The following is a 24,590-nucleotide window of genomic DNA, read 5'->3' on the forward strand; positions in this document are numbered from 1 at the left end:
TCTCCTCTAGTGTGGATGCTCTCATGGTTTTTAAGATGTCCTGACTAACTGAATCTCTTGTCACAGTGTGAACACTTGTAAGGGTTTTCCTCTAGTGTGGATGCTCTCATGATTTTTAAGATGTTCTGACTGACTGAATCTCTTGTCACAGTGTGAACACTTGTAAGGGTTTTCCTCTAGTGTGGATGCTCTCATGGTTTTTAAGATGTCCTGACTGAATCTGTTGTCACAGTGTGAACACTTGTAAGGGTTTTCCTCTAGTGTGGATGCTCTCTTGATTTTTAAGATGTCCTGACTGACTGAATCTCTTGTCACAGTGTGAACACTTGTAAGGGTTTTCCTCTAGTGTGGATGCTCTCATGGTTTTTAAGATGTCCTGACTGAATCTGTTGTCACAGTGAGAACACTTGTAAGGGTTTTCCTCTAGTGTGGATGCTCTCACGGTTTTTAAGATGTTCTGACTGACTGAATATCTTGTCACAGTGTGAACACTTGTAAGGGTTTTCCTCTAGTGTGGATGCTCTCATGTTTTTTAAGATGTTCTGACTGACTGAATCTCTTGTCACAGTGTAAACACTTGTAAGGGTTTTCCTCTAGTGTGGATGCTCTCATGATTTTTAAGATGTTCTGACTGAATCTGTTGTCACAGTGAGAACACTTGTAAGGGTTGTCCTCTAGTGTGGATGCTCTCATGGTTTTTGAGATGTTCTGACTGACTGAATCTCTTGTCACAGTGTAAACACTTGTAAGGGTTTTCCTCTAGTGTTGATGCTCTCATGATTTTTAAGATGTTCTGACTAACTGAATCTCTTGTCACAGTGTGAACACTTGTAAGGGTTTTCCTCTAGTGTGGATGCTCTCATGGTTTTTGAGATGTCCTGACTGACTGAATCTCTTGTCACAGTGTGAACACTTGTAAGGGTTTTCCTCTAGTTTGGATGCTCTCATGGTTTTTAAGATGTCCTGACTGACTGAATCTCTTGTCACAGTGAGAACACTTGTAAGGGGTTTCCTCTAGTGTGGATGCTCTCATGGTTTTTGAGATGTTCTGACTAACTGAATCTCTTGTCACAGTGTGAACACTTGTAAGGGTTTTCCTCTAGTGTGGATGCTCTCATGGTTTTTAAGATGTCCTGTCTGAATCTGTTGTCACAGTGAGAACACTTTTAAGGGTTTTCCTCTAGTGTGGATGCTCTCACGGTTTTTAAGATGTTCTGACTGACTGAATCTCTTGTCACAGTGTGAACACTTGTAAGGGTTTTCCTCTAGTGTGGATGCTCTCATGGTTTTTAAGATGTCCTGACTGAATCTGTTGTCACAGTGTGAACACTTGTAAGGGTTTTCCTCTAGTGTGGATGCGCTCTTGATTTTTAAGATGTTCTGACTGACTGAATCTCTTGTCACAGTGTAAACACTTGTAAGGGTTTTCCTCTAGTGTGGATGCTCTCATGGTTTTTAAGATGTCCTGACTGAATCTGTTGTCACAGTGTGAACACTTGTAAGGGTTTTCCTCTAGTGTTGATGCTCTCATGGTTTTTAAGATGTTCTGACTGACTGAATCTCTTGTCACAGTGTGAACACTTGTAAGGGTTTTCCTCTAGTGTGGATGCTCTCATGGTTTTTAAGTTGTCCTGACTGAATCTCTTGTCACAGTGTGAACACTTGTAAGGGTTTTCCTCTAGTGTGGATGCTCTCTTGATTTTTAAGATGTCCTGACTGACTGAATCTCTTGTCACAGTGTGAACACTTGTAAGGGTTTTCCTCTAGTGTGGATGCTCTCATGGTTTTTAAGATGTCCTGTCTGACTGAATCTGTTGTCACAGTGAGAACACTTGTAAGGGTTTTCCTCTAGTGTGGATGCTCTCATGGTTTTTAAGATGTCCTGACTGACTGAATCTCTTGTCACAGTGTGAACACTTTTAACCTGATAAGCTTCATGAGCGCGTGCACGGGTTGAAGCGCTATTTTTAGCACGAGTGTAATGTTTGTTAATAGATTTAACGTAAAAAAACATCATTAATCTTGACAAACTATATATCATTCTAAAGGTCTAAACCTCAAGCATCGAGGACAGACCACTGTTTTTCATTGAAAAGCTTATAACGGCTGTATTTTTGCATCAATGTAAGCAATACACATCAACGATTTTATAAATAAAAACAGAGTACATACCTTTAGTGTCCTAATTACGAGCCACACACGCATCCATTGCAAACAATTCCAGAACGAATGGAAAGGTGAGGGTCCACTGAATAACATCCCATAGAGCATTTTAATCCAACGAAACAATAACGGTGTAATATTGATGGTTAATCCTTTGTTTACATTGCATTTCTGCGGAGCGAAGTATCATACTAGACTGTTATGCAATAAAATAATGCACCAAAAACAGTCTCCCGGTAGAATAAAGTGGCATGGGTTTAAAGCTTAGAATGTTACGAACAAAATCCAACTAACCCCACTCAAAAACATGCAAAGATAGCCGCGATATAGTCAAAAATATCCAACCATAGCGATCGTTTTATCTGATGTCATGACGTGCTCATCCAATGATAATGTCTGTTTATCTGGAGCCAATAAAAGCATTGAATCGTCATGACTGACAGAAAATGTAGCCAATGAGCACACGATTCCAACGAGACCTTGCATGTGTATGTTTGTCACATGGGCGTGAATATTTATTCATCTGAATGTGCCAATGTGGCGCTATCTCCGACGAGATGCTGCGAGCCTGACACCCCCCATCTGACAGCTAAAAGCTAACGCGCTAGTAAACAAACAGAGGTCTCTTTGTAGTAACTGTTTGCTAATCTTACTAACTGGACGGAATGTATTATCCAATGGATCGTCAAAAGAAGTTTTTATTGGGCTGAAGATGCTTTATTTGAGCTCACTCGAAGCAGCGATGTGAAAAAGGAGAGTGAACACAGCGGTGACGGTGCTTGTTGACAGAGAAGTTGATCCAATAACATACCGGTGAGTTGCTATGTGTAGTTGTTTATGTATATTGAGAATGTGTGTGAGAATGTATGTATTTTATTGTTTCTGTGTGCTAGAAAAAATGCAATATACCAGTATGCATTATACATATGCTGATATTTTGCATTTTTCCTAGCACACATGGGGAAAAAGTATATAATTTTTCCCCATGTGTGTGTAAATAAAACATATATATATATAACACATGTAATTGTTTATATATATATATATATATATATATATATATATATATATATATATATATATATATATATATATATATATATATATATATATATATATATATATATATATTGAGACTGTATTTATTTTATGTTTTTCCTGTGTGCTAGAAAAATTACAATATACCAGTATGCATTATACATATGCTGATATTTTGCATTTTTCCTAGCACACATGGGGAAAAAGTATATATAATTTTTCCCCATGTGTGTGTAAATAAAACATATATATATATATAACACATGTAATTGTTTATATATATATATATATATATATATATATATATATATATATATATATATATATATATATATATATTGAGACTGTATTTATTTTATGTTTTTCCTGTGTGCTAGAAAAATTACAATATACCAGTATAGATTATACATATACTGATATTTAGCATTTTTTCTAGCGCACACAGAAAAAAAAAAAAATATATATATAATATATAAAATGCATTTTTTTTCCCCTGTGCTACAAAAACAAATTGACGAAAAAAGAAAAGTTCTGGACGGCCGACCATCTGTGTGATTGTTGAATGCTCACTGTTTCACCGGCCATTATATTGATTGTAGGACTGTGTGAGAATGTATAGGTGGCCATCAATATGAATGCTCACTGTATAGCCGGCCGTTAGATTGATGCTTGGGCTGTGTGAGAATGTATGGGCCGCCGTCAATATGAATGCTGTCTAACCGACTGCCCATCAGTTTCATTGTTCATGGGATGGCCTGTAATTAGAGTGAATAATGACAGTGTGATTGTTGATTGAATGGGCAAACTATACAGAAATAGGACATGCAGTGCTAATTCTCTTTCCTTTCCTTGCCATTCTACAGGCATCAGGTTGAGTCTTCAGATGAGCTATGGCATCCAAGCACCAGCCAACCAGCAGAAAAGAGAAGAACGCTTTCAGATTCTTCAAGATCTGCACTTGCTGTTGTAGACCTGAATCCGCCAGTAAAAGGCCAGTAAATGTTTTTTTTTTTTACATTTGCAAATTGTGTGTGTTTTTATAGCTATATATTTATATTATATTGTTATTTATATTACTAGTTATATTTATAGTTATTATACTTATATTACTTGTTGTATTTTCAGTTGCAAAGAAGTTTAGCTCTTTTTTATTAATATTTCATTTTTATTATATTTTTATAAGTTCTGTTGTACAAATAAATCACTAATACAAAGTCTTATGGTTCTGCCTATTATTTTATAGTTGAAAAAGCTTTCAAGCATCATATATGATGGCTAAAACAGCTTGCAGTACACTTCATAACATTAGGTTATCAAGTCTCCTGTAGGTTTCTTGGCACCTGGACATATTCTTAGAAAAAAGCATGCAGGAACCCCATTTTTCATGATATCTTCGTCAAATTTTAAATATAAACTGATGAGACTTTTGCCTTTCAATTCATTAACTAACTGGATTCCTCCAGGCTTATTTTCATATATTTTTACATCAAATAATAAAGTGTTCATTGTAGCACAAATCATCTTCAAGACACTTCAACTTCTATAACTGTTTGTCTTTCTAAGTTTTTTTCTACTTTAATGTTTGGGTAATAAACTGTAAAGTGTCTTCTTTTTAAAGATGTCTAAATTGTGCATGTAGTGCAAATTGTTTAGCAACTGCAATTGTTTTAGTTGGGAGATGTCATTTCTGGGGATGTGCCTCAAGCAGGCGGAGGGAGAAATGGAACAGACATAGTCTTGGAAAAAAGCTTGCAGGAACCACATTTTTCATTATATCTTCCTCAAACTTGAAATATAAACTGATAAGTCGTGTGGCTTTCAATCCATAACTGAACTGGATTCCTCCAGGTCTATTTTCATATATTTTTACATGAAATAATACAACATTCTGTGTAGTGCAAATAATTTTTGAGGCATTTCAACTATTATAATTTTTTATCTGTTTGAGAATTATCAACTCTGATTGCTTTTTAGTAGAGTCCCAAGTGTCTTCTTTCCAAAGATACCTTAATTGTGCCTGTAGCACACTGTTCTCAGGAGCTATAATTGTTTTAATTCAGGTAGGTCGTTTTCAGCTGTGAGCCCCAAAGTGGGGTTGCAGTTTAACAGGTTAAGGGTTTTCCTCTAGTGTGGATGCTCTCATGGTTTTTAAGATGTCCTGACTGAATCTGTTGTCACAGTGTGAACACTTGTAAGGGTTTTCCTCTAGTGTGGATGCTCTCTTGATTTTTAAGATGTCCTGACTGACTGAATCTCTTGTCACAGTGTGAACACTTGTAAGGGTTTTCCTCTAGTGTGGATGCTCTCATGTTTTTTAAGATGTTCTGGCTAACTGAATCTCTTGTCACAGTGTGAACACTTGTAAGGGTTTTCCTCTAGTGTGGATGCTCTCATGGTTTTTAAGATGTTCTGGCTAACTGAATCTCTTGTCACAGTGTGAACACTTGTAAGGGTTTTCCTCTAGTGTGGATGCTCTCATGTTTTTTAAGATGTTCTGGCTAACTGAATCTCTTGTCACAGTGTGAACACTTGTAAGGGTTTTCCTCTAGTGTGGATGCTCTCATGGTTTTTAAGATGTTCTGACCAACTGAATCTCTTGTCACAGTGAGAACACTTGTAAGGGTTTTCCTCTAGTGTGGATGCTCTCATGGTTTTTAAGATGTTCTGACTGACTGAATCTCTTGTCACAGTGTGAACACTTGTAAGGGTTTTCCTCTAGTGTGGATGCTCTCATGGTTTTTAAGATGTTCTGACTGACTGAATCTCTTGTCACAGTGTGAACACTTGTAAGGGTTTTCCTCTAGTGTGGATGCTCTCATGGTTTTTAAGATGTCCTGACTGAATCTGTTGTCACAGTGAGAACACTTGTAAGGGTTTTCCTCTAGTGTGGATGCTCTCATGGTTTTTAAGATGTTCTGACTGACTGAATCTCTTGTCACAGTGTGAACACTTGTAAGGGTTCTCCTCTAGTGTGGATGCTCTCATGGTTTTTAAGATGTCCTGACTAACTGAATCTCTTGTCACAGTGTGAACACTTGTAAGGGTTTTCCTCTAGTGTGGATGCTCTCATGATTTTTAAGATGTTCTGACTGACTGAATCTCTTGTCACAGTGTGAACACTTGTAAGGGTTTTCCTCTAGTGTGGATGCTCTCATGGTTTTTAAGATGTCCTGACTGAATCTGTTGTCACAGTGTGAACACTTGTAAGGGTTTTCCTCTAGTGTGGATGCTCTCTTGATTTTTAAGATGTCCTGACTGACTGAATCTCTTGTCACAGTGTGAACACTTGTAAGGGTTTTCCTCTAGTGTGGATGCTCTCATGGTTTTTAAGATGTCCTGACTGAATCTGTTGTCACAGTGAGAACACTTGTAAGGGTTTTCCTCTAGTGTGGATGCTCTCACGGTTTTTAAGATGTTCTGACTGACTGAATATCTTGTCACAGTGTGAACACTTGTAAGGGTTTTCCTCTAGTGTGGATGCTCTCATGTTTTTTAAGATGTTCTGACTGACTGAATCTCTTGTCACAGTGTAAACACTTGTAAGGGTTTTCCTCTAGTGTGGATGCTCTCATGATTTTTAAGATGTTCTGACTGAATCTGTTGTCACAGTGAGAACACTTGTAAGGGTTGTCCTCTAGTGTGGATGCTCTCATGGTTTTTGAGATGTTCTGACTGACTGAATCTCTTGTCACAGTGTAAACACTTGTAAGGGTTTTCCTCTAGTGTGGATGCTCATGGTTTTTAAGATGTTCTGACTGACTGAATCTCTTGTCACAGTGTAAACACTTGTAAGGGTTTTCCTCTAGTGTGGATGCTCTCATGATTTTTAAGATGTTCTGACTAACTGAATCTCTTGTCACAGTGTGAACACTTGTAAGGGTTTTCCTCTAGTGTGGATGCTCTCATGATTTTTTAGATGTTCTGACTAACTGAATCTCTTGTCACCGTGTGAACACTTGTAAGGGTTTTCCTCTAGTGTGGATGCTCTCATGGTTTTTGAGATGTCCTGACTGACTGAATCTCTTGTCACAGTGTGAACACTTTTAAGGGTTTTCCTCTAGTTTGGATGCTCTCATGGTTTTTAAGATGTTCTGACTAACTGAATCTCTTGTCACAGTGAGAACACTTGTAAGGGGTTTCCTCTAGTGTGGATGCTCTCATGGTTTTTGAGATGTTCTGACTAACTGAATCTCTTGTCACAGTGTGAACACTTGTAAGGGTTTTCCTCTAGTGTGGATGCTCTCATGGTTTTTAAGATGTCCTGTCTGAATCTGTTGTCACAGTGAGAACACTTTTAAGGGTTTTCCTCTAGTGTGGATGCTCTCACGGTTTTTAAGATGTTCTGACTGACTGAATCTCTTGTCACAGTGTGAACACTTGTAAGGGTTTTCCTCTAGTGTGGATGCTCTCATGGTTTTTAAGATGTCCTGACTGAATCTGTTGTCACAGTGTGAACACTTGTAAGGGTTTTCCTCTAGTGTGGATGCGCTCTTGATTTTTAAGATGTTCTGACTGACTGAATCTCTTGTCACAGTGTAAACACTTGTAAGGGTTTTCCTCTAGTGTGGATGCTCTCATGGTTTTTAAGATGTCCTGACTGAATCTGTTGTCACAGTGTGAACACTTGTAAGGGTTTTCCTCTAGTGTTGATGCTCTCATGGTTTTTAAGATGTTCTGACTGACTGAATCTCTTGTCACAGTGTGAACACTTGTAAGGGTTTTCCTCTAGTGTGGATGCTCTCATGGTTTTTAAGTTGTCCTGACTGAATCTCTTGTCACAGTGTGAACACTTGTAAGGGTTTTCCTCTAGTGTGGATGCTCTCTTGATTTTTAAGATGTCCTGACTGACTGAATCTCTTGTCACAGTGTGAACACTTGTAAGGGTTTTCCTCTAGTGTGGATGCTCTCATGGTTTTTAAGATGTCCTGTCTGACTGAATCTGTTGTCACAGTGAGAACACTTGTAAGGGTTTTCCTCTAGTGTGGATGCTCTCATGGTTTTTAAGATGTCCTGTCTGACTGAATCTCTTGTCACAGTGTGAACACTTGTAAGGGTTTTCCTCTAGTGTGGATGCTCTCATGGTTTTTAAGATGTCCTGACTGAATCTGTTGTCACAGTGTGAACACTTGTAAGGGTTTTCCTCTAGTGTGGATGCTCTCTTGATTTTTAAGATGTCCTGACTGACTGAATCTCTTGTCACAGTGTGAACACTTGTAAGGGTTTTCCTCTAGTGTGGATGCTCTCATGGTTTTTAAGATGTCCTGACTGAATCTGTTGTCACAGTGAGAACACTTGTAAGGGTTTTCCTCTAGTGTGGATGCTCTCACGGTTTTTAAGATGTTCTGACTGACTGAATATCTTGTCACAGTGTGAACACTTGTAAGGGTTTTCCTCTAGTGTGGATGCTCTCATGTTTTTTAAGATGTTCTGGCTAACTGAATCTCTTGTCACAGTGTGAACACTTGTAAGGGTTTTCCTCTAGTGTGGATGCTCTCATGGTTTTTAAGATGTTCTGACCAACTGAATCTCTTGTCACAGTGTGAACACTTGTAAGGGTTTTCCTCTAGTGTGGATGCTCTCATGGTTTTTAAGATGTTCTGTCTAACTGAATCTCTTGTCACAGTGTGAACACTTGTAAGGATTTTCCTCTAGTGTGGATGCTCTCATGGTTTTTAAGATGTCCTGACTGAATCTGTTGTCACAGTGAGAACACTTGTAAGGGTTTTCCTCTAGTGTGGATGCTCTCACGGGTTTTAAGATGTCCTGACTAACTGAATCTCTTGTCACAGTGTGAACACTTGTAAGGGTTTTCCTCTAGTGTGGATGCTCTCTGGGTTTTTAAGATGTTCTGACTGACTGAATCTCTTGTCACAGTGTGAACACTTGTAAGGGTTTTCCTGTAGTGTGGATGCTCTCATGGTTTTTAAGATGTTCTGACTAACTGAATCTGTTGTCACAGTGTGAACACTTGTAAGGGTTTTCCTCTAGTGTGGATGCTCTCTGGGTTTTTAAGATGTTCTGACTGACTGAATCTCTTGTCACAGTGTGAACACTTGTAAGGGTTTTCCTCTAGTGTGGATGCTCTCATGGTTTTAAAGATGTCCTGACTGAATCTGTTGTCACAGTGAGAACACTTGTAAGGGTTTTCTTCTAGTGTGGATGCTCTCATGGTTTTTGAGATGTTCTGACTGACTGAATCTCTTGTCACAGTGTAAACACTTGTAAGGGTTTTCCTCTAGTGTGGATGCTCATGGTTTTTAAAGGGGGGGGGAAACACTCAGTTTCAGTCAGTCTCATGTCAATCTTGAGTACCTATAGAGTAGCACTGCATCCTGCATATCTCCGAAAAGTCTTTATTTTTATTATAATTATAAAAGAAAGATGCGCTGTTCCGAGTCTTTCCGGAAAAAGCCGTGCGGCTGGGGGCGTATCGTGTGGGCGGAGCTAAAGAATGTCGAGCGCGCGCTGCTGTTACTGTGTTGAGTGGGTCTGAAAGCTGCGTCATCCCTAAAAGCGGGGAAAAACTTTATTCAACATAAAAAATGGCTTTTAATCAGATACAGCCATACATCTATGATCCGGAATCAGACCCAGAGGCTGAAGTTGAACAGGAGCAGCAGCAAAAACGGCTAGAGCAGGACGTCGACTATGTGGTATAAGTTACACTAACTATATAATATGTTTAGCGGCTTGTGTTATTTAGAACACCATGTCAAGCGCGAGTGTTACAATGTGTGTGTGTGTGTGTGTGTGTGTGTGTGTGTGTGTGTGTGTGTGTGTGTGTATGTGTGTGTGTGTTTACGCGTGGTTTGTGAAGACATGATTTGTAGTAAGCGGACTGGTTTTGCGCGTCAGGCTAGTGTTTACATAGAAAGACATGGAATAGTAGCGCATTTGAATGAAGAAGCGCGCTTATTTAGTTCAACATATTTCCCCATTCTTTGTGTATTGTTGTTTGGAGTGCTTTTACAATACACAAACATACACATATAGTGGCCAGCTAAACAAATGTACACACACTATACATCGCATGCTCCATTGATCAATACGTGGTCATGTTTGGGCTACTTAAGGGCATAGGCAAAAACAGACATTTGAAGCAGTCAAACCTGCGGTTCCAACGTTGGGACCTTTATCGCTGGGACCGCTCCATTCTTCAGTATTAGGCGATCTGAAAATCCGGCGTCGAACTGGGCCTTGTTTATAAAACAATCGGCACCGAAATGCAGGGAACAGACATAAATATTTGCGCAACTCAGTTGTTGATCCGGAAAAGCAAATTCCATCTGTACGAGCCAGCGCTTTGATGGGCGTAGCCTATTGCTTTCACGCTCTCTCTCTCTCGCGCGCGCTCTTCCGGTAGAATTGTCCGTACGGCTCATACAAGGAAATTCCGCCCTGTTGACGTCAAGCGGACCCATGATCGAAAAAAACTTTCCGAAACTTATGACTAACAGGAAGTACTAATTTTGGCAAAGAAATACTCCCATCAAACGTCCACCTTAGCTTATGAAACGGTGTCCATGTTTAGCATGGGAATCCAAGTCTTTAACAGTGCCAAAAGATCAGTATGCATGAAACAGCATTTCACCCCCCCTTTAAGATGTTCTGACTGACTGAATCTCTTGTCACAGTGTAAACACTTGTAAGGGTTTTCCTCTAGTGTGGATGCTCTCATGGTTTTTAAGATGTTCTGACTAACTGAATCTCTTGTCACAGTGTGAACACTTGTAAGGGTTTTCCTCTAGTGTGGATGCTCTCTTGATTTTTAAGATGTTCTGACTGACTGAATCTCTTGTCACAGTGTGAACACTTGTAAGGGTTTTCCTCTAGTGTGGATGCTCTCATGGTTTTTAAGATGTTCTCACTGACTGAATCTCTTGTCACAGTGTGAACACTTGTAAGGGGTTTCCTCTAGTGTGGATGCTCTCTTGATTTTTAAGATGTTCTGACTGACTGAATCTCTTGTCACAGTGTGAACACTTGTAAGGGTTTTCCTCTAGTGTGGATGCTCTCTTGATTTTTAAGATGTTCTGACTGACTGAATCTCTTGTCACAGTCTGAACACTTGTAAGGGTTTTCCTCTAGTGTGGATGCTCTCATGGTTTTTAAGATGTCCTGACTGACTGAATCTGTTGTCACAGTGAGAACACTTGTAAGGGTTTTCCTCTAGTGTGGATGCTCTCATGGTTTTTAAGATGTCCTGACTGAATCTGTTGTCACAGTGAGAACACTTGTAAGGGTTTTCCTCTAGTGTGGATGCTCTCATGGTTTTTAAGATGTTCTGACTGACTGAATCTCTTGTCACAGTGTGAAGACTTGTAAGGGGTTTCCTCTAGTGTGGATGCTCTCATGGTTTTTAAGATGTCCTGACTGACTGAATCTCTTGTCACAGTGTGAACACTTGTAAGGGTTTTCCTCTAGTGTGGATGCTCTCATGGTTTTTAAGATGTCCTGACTGACTGAATCTCTTGTCACAGTGTGAACACTTGTAAGGGTTTTCCTCTAGTGTGGATGCTCTCATGGTTTTTAAGATGTTCTGTCTAACTGAATCTCTTGTCACAGTGTGAACACTTGTAAGGGTTTTCCTCTAGTGTGGATGCTCTCATGGTTTTTAAGATGTCCTGACTGAATCTGTTGTCACAGTGAGAACACTTGTAAGGGTTTTCCTCTAGTGTGGATGCTCTCACGGTTTTTAAGATGTTCTGACTGACTGAATATCTTGTCACAGTGTGAACACTTGTAAGGGTTTTCCTCTAGTGTGGATGCTCTCATGGTTTTTAAGATGTTCTGAGTAACTGAATCTCTTGTCACAGTGTGAACACTTGTAAGGGTTTTCCTCTAGTGTGGATGCTCTCATGGTTTTTAAGATGTCCTGACTGAATCTGTTGTCACAGTGAGAACACTTGTAAGGGTTTTCCTCTAGTGTGGATGCTCTCATGGTTTTTAAGATGTTCTGACTGACTGAATATCTTGTCACAGTGTGAACACTTGTAAGGGTTTTCCTCTAGTGTGGATGCTCTCATGTTTTTTAAGATGTTCTGGCTAACTGAATCTCTTGTCACAGTGAGAACACTTGTAAGGGTTTTCCTCTAGTGTGGATGCTCTCACGGTTTTTAAGATGTTCTGACTGACTGAATATCTTGTCACAGTGTGAACACTTGTAAGGGTTTTCCTCTAGTGTGGATGCTCTCATGTTTTTTAAGATGTTCTGGCTAACTGAATCTCTTGTCACAGTGTGAACACTTGTAAGGGTTTTCCTCTAGTGTGGATGCTCTCATGGTTTTTAAGATGTTCTGACCAACTGAATCTCTTGTCACAGTGTGAACACTTGTAAGGGTTTTCCTGTAGTGTGGATGCTCTCATGGTTTTTAAGATGTTCTGACTAACTGAATCTCTTGTCACAGTGTGAACACTTGTAAGGGTTTTCCTCTAGTGTGGATGCTCTCAGGATTTTTAAGATGTTCTGACTGACTGAATCTCTTGTCACAGTGTGAACACTTTTAAGGGTTTTCCTCTAGTGTGGATGCTCTCTGGGTTTTTAAGATGTTCTGACTGACTGAATCTCTTGTCACAGTGTGAACACTTGTAAGGGTTTTCCTCTAGTGTGGATGCTCTCATGGTTTTAAAGATGTCCTGACTGAATCTGTTGTCACAGTGAGAACACTTGTAAGGGTTTTCTTCTAGTGTGGATGCTCTCATGGTTTTTGAGATGTTCTGACTGACTGAATCTCTTGTCACAGTGTAAACACTTGTAAGGGTTTTCCTCTAGTGTGGATGCTCTCATGGTTTTTAAGATGTCCTGACTGAATCTGTTGTCACAGTGTGAACACTTGTAAGGGTTTTCCTCTAGTGTGGATGCTCTCATGGTTTTTGAGATGTTCTGACTGACTGAATCTCTTGTCACAGTGTAAACACTTGTAAGGGTTTTCCTCTAGTGTGGATGCTCTCATGGTTTTTAAGATGTCCTGACTGAATCTGTTGTCACAGTGTGAACACTTGTAAGGGTTTTCCTCTAGTGTTGATGCTCTCATGGTTTTTAAGATGTTCTGACTGACTGAATCTCTTGTCACAGTGTGAACACTTGTAAGGGTTTTCCTCTAGTGTGGATGCTCTCATGGTTTTTAAGTTGTCCTGACTGAATCTCTTGTCACAGTGTGAACACTTGTAAGGGTTTTCCTCTAGTGTGGATGCTCTCTTGATTTTTAAGATGTCCTGACTGACTGAATCTCTTGTCACAGTGTGAACACTTGTAAGGGTTTTCCTCTAGTGTGGATGCTCTCATGGTTTTTAAGATGTCCTGTCTGACTGAATCTGTTGTCACAGTGAGAACACTTGTAAGGGTTTTCCTCTAGTGTGGATGCTCTCATGGTTTTTAAGATGTCCTGACTGACTGAATCTCTTGTCACAGTGTGAACACTTGTAAGGGTTTTCCTCTAGTGTGGATGCTCTCATGGTTTTTAAGATGTCCTGACTGAATCTGTTGTCACAGTGTGAACACTTGTAAGGGTTTTCCTCTAGTGTGGATGCTCTCTTGATTTTTAAGATGTCCTGACTGACTGAATCTCTTGTCACAGTGTGAACACTTGTAAGGGTTTTCCTCTAGTGTGGATGCTCTCATGGTTTTTAAGATGTCCTGACTGAATCTGTTGTCACAGTGAGAACACTTGTAAGGGTTTTCCTCTAGTGTGGATGCTCTCACGGTTTTTAAGATGTTCTGACTGACTGAATATCTTGTCACAGTGTGAACACTTGTAAGGGTTTTCCTCTAGTGTGGATGCTCTCATGTTTTTTAAGATGTTCTGGCTAACTGAATCTCTTGTCACAGTGTGAACACTTGTAAGGGTTTTCCTCTAGTGTGGATGCTCTCATGGTTTTTAAGATGTTCTGACCAACTGAATCTCTTGTCACAGTGTGAACACTTGTAAGGGTTTTCCTGTAGTGTGGATGCTCTCATGGTTTTTAAGATGTTCTGACTAACTGAATCTCTTGTCACAGTATGAACACTTGTAAGGGTTTTCCTCTAGTGTGGATGCTCTCAGGATTTTTAAGATGTTCTGACTGACTGAATCTCTTGTCACAGTGTGAACACTTTTAAGGGTTTTCCTCTAGTGTGGATGCTCTCTGGGTTTTTAAGATGTTCTGACTGACTGAATCTCTTGTCACAGTGTGAACACTTGTAAGGGTTTTCCTCTAGTGTGGATGCTCTCATGGTTTTAAAGATGTCCTGACTGAATCTGTTGTCACAGTGAGAACACTTGTAAGGGTTTTCTTCTAGTGTGGATGCTCTCATGGTTTTTGAGATGTTCTGACTGACTGAATCTCTTGTCACAGTGTAAACACTTGTAAGGGTTTTCCTCTAGTGTGGATGCTCATGGTTTTTAAAGGGGGGGGGAAACACTCAGTTTCAGTCAGTCTCATGTCAATCTTGAGTACCTATAGAGTAGCACTGCATCCTGCATATCTCCGAAAAGTCTTTATTTTTATTATAATTATAAAAGAAAGATGCGCTGTTCCGAGTCTTTCCGGAAAAAGCCGTGCGGCTGGGGGCGTATCGTGTGGGCGGAGCTAAAGAATGTCGAGCGCGCGCTGCTGTTACTGTGTTGAGTGGGTCTGAAAGCTGCGTCATCCCTAAAAGCGGGGAAAAACTTTATTCAACATAAAAAATGGCTTTTAATCAGATACAGCCATACATCTATGATCCGGAATCAGACCCAGAGGCTGAAGTTGAACAGGAGCAGCAGCAAAAACGGCTAGAGCAGGACGTCGACTATGTGGTATAAGTTACACTAACTATATAATATGTTTAGCGGCTTGTGTTATTTAGAACACCATGTCAAGCGCGAGTGTTACAATGTGTGTGTGTGTGTGTGTGTGTGTGTGTGTGTGTATGTGTGTGTGTGTTTACGCGTGGTTTGTGAAGACATGATTTGTAGTAAGCGGACTGGTTTTGCGCGTCAGGCTAGTGTTTACATAGAAAGACATGGAATAGTAGCGCATTTGAATGAAGAAGCGCGCTTATTTAGTTCAACATATTTCCCCATTCTTTGTGTATTGTTGTTTGGAGTGCTTTTACAATACACAAACATACACATATAGTGGCCAGCTAAACAAATGTACACACACTATACATCGCATGCTCCATTGATCAATACGTGATCATGTTTGGGCTACTTAAGGGCATAGGCAAAAACAGACATTTGAAGCAGTCAAACCTGCGGTTCCAACGTTGGGACCTTTATCGCTGGGACCGCTCCATTCTTCAGTATTAGGCGATCTGAAAATCCGGCGTCGAACTGGGCCTTGTTTATAAAACAATCGGCACCGAAATGCAGGGAACAGACATAAATATTTGCGCAACTCAGTTGTTGATCCGGAAAAGCAAATTCCATCTGTACGAGCCAGCGCTTTGATGGGCGTAGCCTATTGCTTTCACGCTCTCTCTCTCTCGCGCGCGCTCTTCCGGTAGAATTGTCCGTACGGCTCATACAAGGAAATTCCGCCCTGTTGACGTCAAGCGGACCCATGATCGAAAAAAACTTTCCGAAACTTATGACTAACAGGAAGTACTAATTTTGGCAAAGAAATACTCCCATCAAACGTCCACCTTAGCTTATGAAACGGTGTCCATGTTTAGCATGGGAATCCAAGTCTTTAACAGTGCCAAAAGATCAGTATGCATGAAACAGCATTTCACCCCCCCTTTAAGATGTTCTGACTGACTGAATCTCTTGTCACAGTGTAAACACTTGTAAGGGTTTTCCTCTAGTGTGGATGCTCTCATGGTTTTTAAGATGTTCTGACTAACTGAATCTCTTGTCACAGTGTGAACACTTGTAAGGGTTTTCCTCTAGTGTGGATGCTCTCTTGATTTTTAAGATGTTCTGACTGACTGAATCTCTTGTCACAGTGTGAACACTTGTAAGGGTTTTCCTCTAGTGTGGATGCTCTCATGGTTTTTAAGATGTTCTCACTGACTGAATCTCTTGTCACAGTGTGAACACTTGTAAGGGGTTTCCTCTAGTGTGGATGCTCTCATGGTTTTTAAGATGTTCTCACTGACTGAATCTCTTGTCACAGTGTGAACACTTGTAAGGGGTTTCCTCTAGTGTGGATGCTCTCTTGATTTTTAAGATGTTCTGACTGACTGAATCTCTTGTCACAGTGTGAACACTTGTAAGGGTTTTCCTCTAGTGTGGATGCTCTCTTGATTTTTAAGATGTTCTGACTGACTGAATCTGTTGTCACAGTGAGAACACTTGTAAGGGTTTTCCTCTAGTGTGGATGCTCTCATGGTTTTTAAGATGTCCTGACTGACTGAATCTGTTGTCACAGTGAGAACACTTGTAAGGGTTTTCCTCTAGTGTGGATGCTCTCATGGTTTTTAAGATGTCCTGACTGAATCTGTTGTCACAGTGAGAACACTTGTAAGGGTTTTCCTCTAGTGTGGATGCTCTCATGGTTTTTAAGATGTTCTGACTGACTGAATCTCTTGTCACAGTGTGAAGACTTGTAAGGGGTTTCCTCTAGTGTGGATGCTCTCATGGTTTTTAAGATGTCCTGACTGACTGAATCTCTTGTCACAGTGTGAACACTTGTAAGGGTTTTCCTCTAGTGTGGATGCTCTCATGGTTTTTAAGATGTTCTGTCTAACTGAATCTCTTGTCACAGTGTGAACACTTGTAAGGGTTTTCCTCTAGTGTGGATGCTCTCATGGTTTTTAAGATGTCCTGACTGAATCTGTTGTCACAGTGAGAACACTTGTAAGGGTTTTCCTCTAGTGTGGATGCTCTCACGGTTTTTAAGATGTTCTGACTGACTGAATCTCTTGTCACAGTGTGAACACTTGTAAGGGTTTTCCTCTAGTGTGGATGCTCTCATGGTTTTTAAGATGTTCTGAGTAACTGAATCTCTTGTCACAGTGTGAACACTTGTAAGGGTTTTCCTCTAGTGTGGATGCTCTCATGGTTTTTAAGATGTTCTGACTAACTGAATCTCTTGTCACAGTGTGAACACTTGTAAGGGTTTTCCTCTAGTGTGGATGCTCTCAGGATTTTTAAGATGTTCTGACTGACTGAATCTCTTGTCACAGTGTGAACACTTTTAAGGGTTTTCCTCTAGTGTGGATGCTCTCTTGGTTTTTAAGATGTTCTGACTGACTGAATCTCTTGTCACAGTGTGAACACTTTTAAGGGTTTTCCTCTAGTGTGGATGCTCTCTTGGTTTTTAAGATGTTCTGACTGACTGAATCTCTTTTCACAGTGTGAACACTTGTAAGGGTTTTCCTCTAGTGTGGATGCTCTCATGGTTTTTAAGATGTCCTGACTGAATCTGTTGTCACAGTGAGAACACTTGTAAGGGTTTTCCTCTAGTGTGGATGCTCTCATGGTTTTTAAGATGTCCTGACTGACTGAATCTCTTGTCACCGTGTGAACACTTGTAAGGGTTTTCCTCTAGTGTGGATGCTCTCATGGTTTTTAAGATGTTCTGTCTAACTGAATCTCTTGTCACAGTGTGAACACTTGTAAGGGTTTTCCTCTAGTGTGGATGCTCTCATGGTTTTTAAGATGTCCTGACTGACTGAATCTCTTGTCACAGTGTGAACACTTGTAAGGGTTTTCCTCTAGTGTGGATGCTCTCATGGTTTTTAAGATGTCCTGACTGACTGAATCTCTTGTCACCGTGTGAACACTTGTAAGGGTTTTCCTCTAGTGTGGATGCTCTCATGGTTTTTAAGATGTTCTGTCTAACTGAATCTCTTGTCACAGTGAGAACACTTGTAAGGATTTTCCTCTAGTGTGGATGCTCTCATGGTTTTTAAGATGTTCTGTCTAACTGAATCTCTTGTCACAGTGTGAACACTTGTAAGGGTTTTCCTCTAGTGTGGATGCTCTCATGGTTTTTAAGATGTTCTGTCTAACTGAATCTCTTGTCACAGTGTGAACACTTGTAAGGATTTTCCTCTAGTGTGGATGCTCTCATGGTTTTTAAGATGTCCTGACTGAATCTGTTGTCACAGTGTGAACACTTGTAAGGATTTTCCTCTAGTGTGGATGCTCTCATGGTTTTTAAGATGTTCTGTCTAACTGAATCTCTTGTCACAGTGTGAACACTTGTAAGGGTTTTCCTCTAGTGTGGATGCTCTCACGGGTTTTAAGATGTTCTGACTGACTGAATATCTTGTCACAGTGTGAACACTTGTAAGGGTTTTCCTCTAGTGTGGATGCTCTCATGGTTTTTAAGATGTCCTGACTGACTGAATCTCTTGTCACCGTGTGAACACTTGTAAGGGTTTTCCTCTAGTGTGGATGCTCTCATGGTTTTTAAGATGTTCTGTCTAACTGAATCTCTTGTCACAGTGTGAACACTTGTAAGGATTTTCCTCTAGTGTGGATGCTCTCATGGTTTTTAAGATGTTCTGACTGACTGAATCTGTTGTCACAGTGTGAACACTTGTAAGGGTTTTCCTCTAGTGTGGATGCTCTCATGGTTTTTAAGATGTTCTGACTAACTGAATCTCTTGTCACAGTGTGAACACTTGTAAGGGTTTTCCTCTAGTGTGGATGCTCTCTTGGTTTTTAAGATGTTCTGACTGACTGAATCTCTTGTCACAGTGTGAACACTTGTAAGGGTTTTCCTCTAGTGTGGATGCTCTCATGGTTTTTAAGATGTTCTGACTCACTGAATCTGTTGTCACAGTGAGAACACTTGTAAGGGTTTTCCTCTAGTCTGTCTATATAGCTGTCTTTCTGTCTGTCTGTCTGTCTGTCTGTCTGTCTGTCTGTCTGTCTGTCTGTCTGTCTGTCTGTCTGTCTATCTAATTGCATCTATATCTGCTCCGCCAGACGGACACATTGACGAGAATATCAGTTTTGTACATTAGCTATTTCATTATGTTTACCTTATTATTTATGAGGATGAATTGCATAACATGCCAATATTATTGCAGAACATATTTCACTTTTCTTTTTGCCAATATGTGTTAATTTGCATTAGTGTTGTAATTTTCGTTTGATTTTGTTTGTTTTACTGCAGATCGATCAAACGGCTGTTAATTGTAAGGCTTGCTTTGTGAAGTCTTCATGTTATTTATGAGAGGCAGTTTTGCCATTTCTTTTACACAACGGTCTGCAGTTTCACACACTTTCACGTGTTTCTTCATCTGCCGTCGTTGTGGCCATTTCTCACTTCACCCGTTTCTGTGCGTCCGCCTGGGTCAGAGCTTGCGTGAAGAACCGCACATTTTCCCATCAAGTTTGCTTTTTATAAATACCAATTATTGCGTAGAGAGCGATGGACGCCTTCTTTTGAGCGTACGCAACGTTTATAAATGAGACCCCTGGTGAGTGTGTGTGTGTGGACTGGTAATCCCTACGTAATTGGGACAAAATGTCCCCACAAAGATGGCAATATCCGAAATCCTCATCCTTGTGGGGACATTTTTAGGTCCCCATGAGGAAAACATCTTATAAATCAGACTAAGTGATGTTTTTTGAAAATGTAAAAATGCAGAATGTCTCCTGTGATGGGTAGGTTTAGGGGCAGTGTGTGTGTGTGTGTGTGTGTGTGTGTGTGTGTGTGTGTGTGTGTGTGTGTGTGTGTGTGTGTGTGTGTGTGTGTTTTTGTGTGTGTGTGTGTGTGTGTGTGATGGGTTGGTTTAGGGGCTGTGTGTGTGTGTGTGTGTGTGTGTGTGTGTGTGTGTGTGTGTGTGTGTTTTTGTGTGTGTGTGTGTGTGTGTGATGGGTTGGTTTAGGGGCTGTGTGTGTGTGTGTGTGTGTGTGTGTGTGTGTGTGTGTGTGTGTGTGTGTGTGTGTGTGTGTGTGTGTGTGTGTGTGTGTGTGTGTGTGTGTGTGTGTGTGTGTGTGTGTGTGTGTGTGTGTGTGTGTGTGTGTGATGGGTAGGTTTAGGGGCAGTGTGTGTGTGTGTGTGATGGGTAAGTTTAGGGGCAGGGGCTGTCTGTGTGTGTGTGTGTCTGTGTGTGTGTGTGTGTGTGTGTGTGTGTGTGTGTGTGTGTGTGTGTGTGTGTGTGTGTGTGTGTGTGTGTGTGTGTGTGTGTGTGTGTGTGTGTGTGTGTGTGATGGGTAGGTTTAGGGGCAGGGGCAGTGTAGGGGGATAGAATATACAATTTATACAGTATAAAAACCATTACGCCTATGGAAAGTCCCCTTAAAACATGAAACCCCAACGTGTGTGTGTGTGTGTGCCGCAGGTAAACTGGTGGCGATCGCGGTGATGGACGAGAAGGATCCCTCAGAGCAGAGCATCAGGTACGGCCGGGGGGGAAGAGCTTCTGTTCTCCTGCTGAGGAACTGACTGTAGATCTGATTCTCCCTCAGGTTGAAAAGTCTGATCCAGAGAGTGGCAGCGGAGCACCGGGATCAGTTCAACAGGTGAGACACACACACACACACACACACACACACACACACACACACACACACACACACACACACACTCACTCACTCACTCACTCACTCACTCACTCACTCACACTCACTCACTCACTCACTCACTCACTCACTCACTCACTCACTCACTCACTCACTCACTCACACACACACACACACACACACACACACACACACACACACACACACACACACACACACACACACACACACACACACACACACACACACACACACACACACACACACACACACACTCACTCACTCACTCACACTCACTCACTCACTCACTCACACTCACTCACTCACTCACTCACTCACTCACTCACTCACACACACACACACACACACACACACACACACACACACACACACACACACACACACACACACACACACACACACACACACACACACACACACACACACACACACACACACACACACACACACACACACACACACTCCTGACAGGACACACACAGAGAGTTGGCCTGATCTTTCCTCCAGTGATGTTCATAATGTCCATTCCGGTCTAACATTACACCATCTCTCAATCAGATCATTCATTTATACATATAAACTCATTTTTATGGTAGAAAATAGAAATAGCTCTTCAAAGGGTTCAAAGGGCTACATTTGCCCAATATACTTATTCAAATGCCCTGGGGATTTTATCTTTATGAAATATGCTGAAGTGTCATCATGACAAGATGTGTGTTAGGAAACCAGACCGGAAACCAGAGGCTTTTAAATCACTAATTCTATCTAACCGAAAGTAACATGCACACGACCGCTCTGAACTGAAAACGCGCCAGCGCGCACACACGTGAATGACAGCTCGTCTGTAAATGCGCGCTCTGTGAGGCCATGGGTGCGTCTCAATCAGTTCCCTAGTTCAGTAGTCAGGGCACTGATCAAGCATTGATCAGTCTATGATTGAGATGCACGCCATGAATGAATAACAGTTCGTCCGTGAAGCCTTGTTTATATTCGGTGCGCGCGTCAAAAATAAATGCGCGCAGTCAGCGTAGCGCGGAGGCTCGCGCTGCGGAGCCAGGCCAAAGTAAACAATGCGCGCTCTGTGCGGCCGTGCACATTTTACTTTCAGTTTTGAATTAGCGCCAATTCGGCTGCGGGTTGCTTGAATTGTGGGTTCATTAGCCTATTATTTTTAATGAAAAACACAACAACAAAACAAATGACAAACTCCCTTAAATAGCCGCTTTTACGTGTCGCTTTGAAACCAAATCTTGCGCGATCATCTCAGTCAGCTACTCACTCTTAAATCTGATGAATGACTCCTGCCGCTGCCGAGACTCACGGTCGGATCCTGCTTTATTAAGCAGATACTTTCAGTTTTTATTTGTATTGTCTGTTCTCTAACTGAACTAAATTATTTTATTACTATAAAAAAATCTAAAAGACGGTGGGCGGTGCCACGGTGGGCAAGTGATGTAACCGGTGTTGAGTCTGGAGACCGGTAACACCGGCAACACAGACTATCGTAGCAAGCCTAGTTCATAGCTGGTTCATAATTGGTTTACAGTGGGTTCATAGCTGGTTCATAATTGGTTCATAGTGGGTTCATAATTGGTTTACAGTGGGTTCATAGCTGGTTCATAATTGGTTTACAGTGGGTTCATAGCTGGTTCATAATTGGTTCATAGTGGGTTCATAATTGGTTTACAGTGGGTTCATAGCTGGTTCATAACTGGTTTACAGTGGGTTCATAGCTGGTTCATAATTGGTTCATAGAGGGTTCATAGCTGGTTTACAGTGGGTTCATAGCTGGTTCATAATTGGTTCATAGCGGGTTCATAATTGGTTTACAGTGGGTTCATAGCTGGTTCATAATTGGTTCATAGAGGGTTCATAATTGGTTTACTGTGGGTTCATAGCTGGTTCATAATTGGTTCATAGAGGGTTCATAGCGGGTTCATAATTGGTTTACAGTGGGTTCAAAATTGGTTCATAGAGGGTTCATAATTGGTTTACAATGGGTTCATAGCTGGTTCATAATTGGTTCATAGAGGGTTCATAATTGGTTTACAGTGGGTTCATAATTGGTTCATAGGGGGTTCATAATTGGTTCATAGAGGGTTCATAGCTAGTTCATAATTGGTTTACATTGGGTTCATAGCTGGTTCATAATTGGTTCATAGCGGGTTCATAATTGGTTTACAGTGGGTTCATAATTGGTTCATAGAGGGTTCATAGCGGGTTCATAATTGGTTCATAGCGGGTTCATAATTGGTTTACAGTGGGTTCATAATTGGTTCATAATTGGTTCATAGAGGGTTCATAATTGGTTTACAGTGGGTTCATAGCTGGTTCATAATTGGTTCATTGCTGGTTCATAGAGGGCTCATAATTGGTTCATAGCTGGTTCATAATTGGTTCATAGCTGGTTCATAATTGGTTCATAGCGGGTTCATAATTGGTTTACAGTGGGTTCATAGCTGGTTCATAATTGGTTTACAGTGGGTTCATAGCTGGTTCATAATTGGTTCATAGAGGGTTCACAGAGGGTTCATACTTGGTTTACAGTGGGTTCATAGCTGGTTCATAATTGGTTCATAGAGGGTTCATAATTGGTTTACAGTGAGTTCATAGCTGGTTCATAATTGGTTCATAGAGGGTTCATAGCTGGTTCATAATTGGTTCATAGAGGGTTCATAATTGGTTTACAGTGGGTTCATAGCTGGTTCATAATTGGTTCAAAGTGGGTTTATAATTGGTTTACAGTGGGTTCATAGCTGGTTCATAATTGGTTCATAGAGGGTTCATAGCTGGTTTACAGTGGGTTCATAATTGGTTCATAGAGGGTTCATAGCTGGTTTACAGTGGGTTCATAATTGGTTCATAGAGGGTTCATAGCTGGTTTACAGTGGGTTCATAATTGGTTCATAGATGGTTCATAGCTGGTTTACAGTGGGTTCATAGCTGGTTCATAATTGGTTCATAGAGGGTTCATAGCTGGTTTACAGTGGGTTCATAATTGGTTCATAGATGGTTCATAGCTGGTTTACAGTGGGTTCATAGCTGGTTCATAATTGGTTCATAGAGGGTTCATAGCTGGTTTACAGTGGGTTCATAATTGGTTCATAGAGGGTTCATAATTGGTTTACAGTGGGTTCATAGCTGGTTCATAATTGGTTCATAGCTTGTTCATAGAGGGCTCATAATTGGTTCATAGCTGGTTCATAATTGGTTCATAGCGGGTTCATAATTGGTTTACAGTGGGTTCATAGCTGGTTCATAATTGGTTCATAGCGGGTTCATAATTGGTTTACAGTGGGTTCATAGCTGGTTCATAATTGGTCCATAGAGGGTTCATAATTGGTTTACAGTGGGTTCATAGCTGGTTCATAGTGGGTTTACAGTGGGTTCATAGCTGGTTCATAGAGGTTTCATAGCTGGTTTACAGTGGGTTCATAGCTGGTTCATAATTGGTTCATAGAGGGTTCATAATTGGTTTACAGTGGGTTCATAGCTGGTTCATAGAGGGTTCATAATTGGTTTACAGTGGGTTCATATCTGGTTCATAATTGGTTCATAGCTGGTTCACAGAGGGTTCATAATTGGTTCATAGCTGGTTCATAATTGGTTTACAGTGGGTTCATAATTGGTTCAAAGCGGGTTCATAATTGGTTTACAGTGGGTTTATAGCTGGTTCATAATTGGTTCATAGAGGGTTCATAGCTGGTTGACAGTTGGTTCATAATTGGTTCATAGCTGGTTCATAGAAGGTTCATAATTGGTTTACAGTGGGTTCATAGCTGGTTCATAATTGGTTCATAGCGGGTTCATAATTGGTTTACAGTGGGTTCATAGCTGGTTCATAATTGGTTCATAATTGGTTTACAGTGGGTTCATAATTGGTTCATAGAGGGTTCATAGCTGATTCATAATTGGTTCATAGAGGGTTCATAATTGATTTACAGTGGGTTCATAATTGGTTCATAGAGGGTTCATAGC

General features: G+C 40.8%; 1 protein-coding gene across 2 annotated transcripts in view; it reads left to right on the top strand.

Annotated features, from left to right (window-relative positions):
- tmx3b (thioredoxin related transmembrane protein 3b) overlaps positions 1–24,590 on the top strand; it is an 84,620-nt gene that overhangs the window by 52,242 nt on the left and 7,788 nt on the right. For both annotated transcript variants that reach the window (XM_079805954.1, XM_079805955.1), the window contains 2 exons: positions 20,411–20,468; positions 20,538–20,591. In XM_079805954.1, the coding sequence (XP_079662080.1) occupies positions 20,411–20,468; positions 20,538–20,591 (112 nt within the window). The remainder of the gene's footprint in view (positions 1–20,410; positions 20,469–20,537; positions 20,592–24,590) is intronic.

This window comes from Gobio gobio, assembly GCF_949357685.1.
Source record: "Gobio gobio genome assembly, chromosome: 23".
Classification (NCBI taxonomy): domain Eukaryota; kingdom Metazoa; phylum Chordata; class Actinopteri; order Cypriniformes; family Gobionidae; genus Gobio; species Gobio gobio.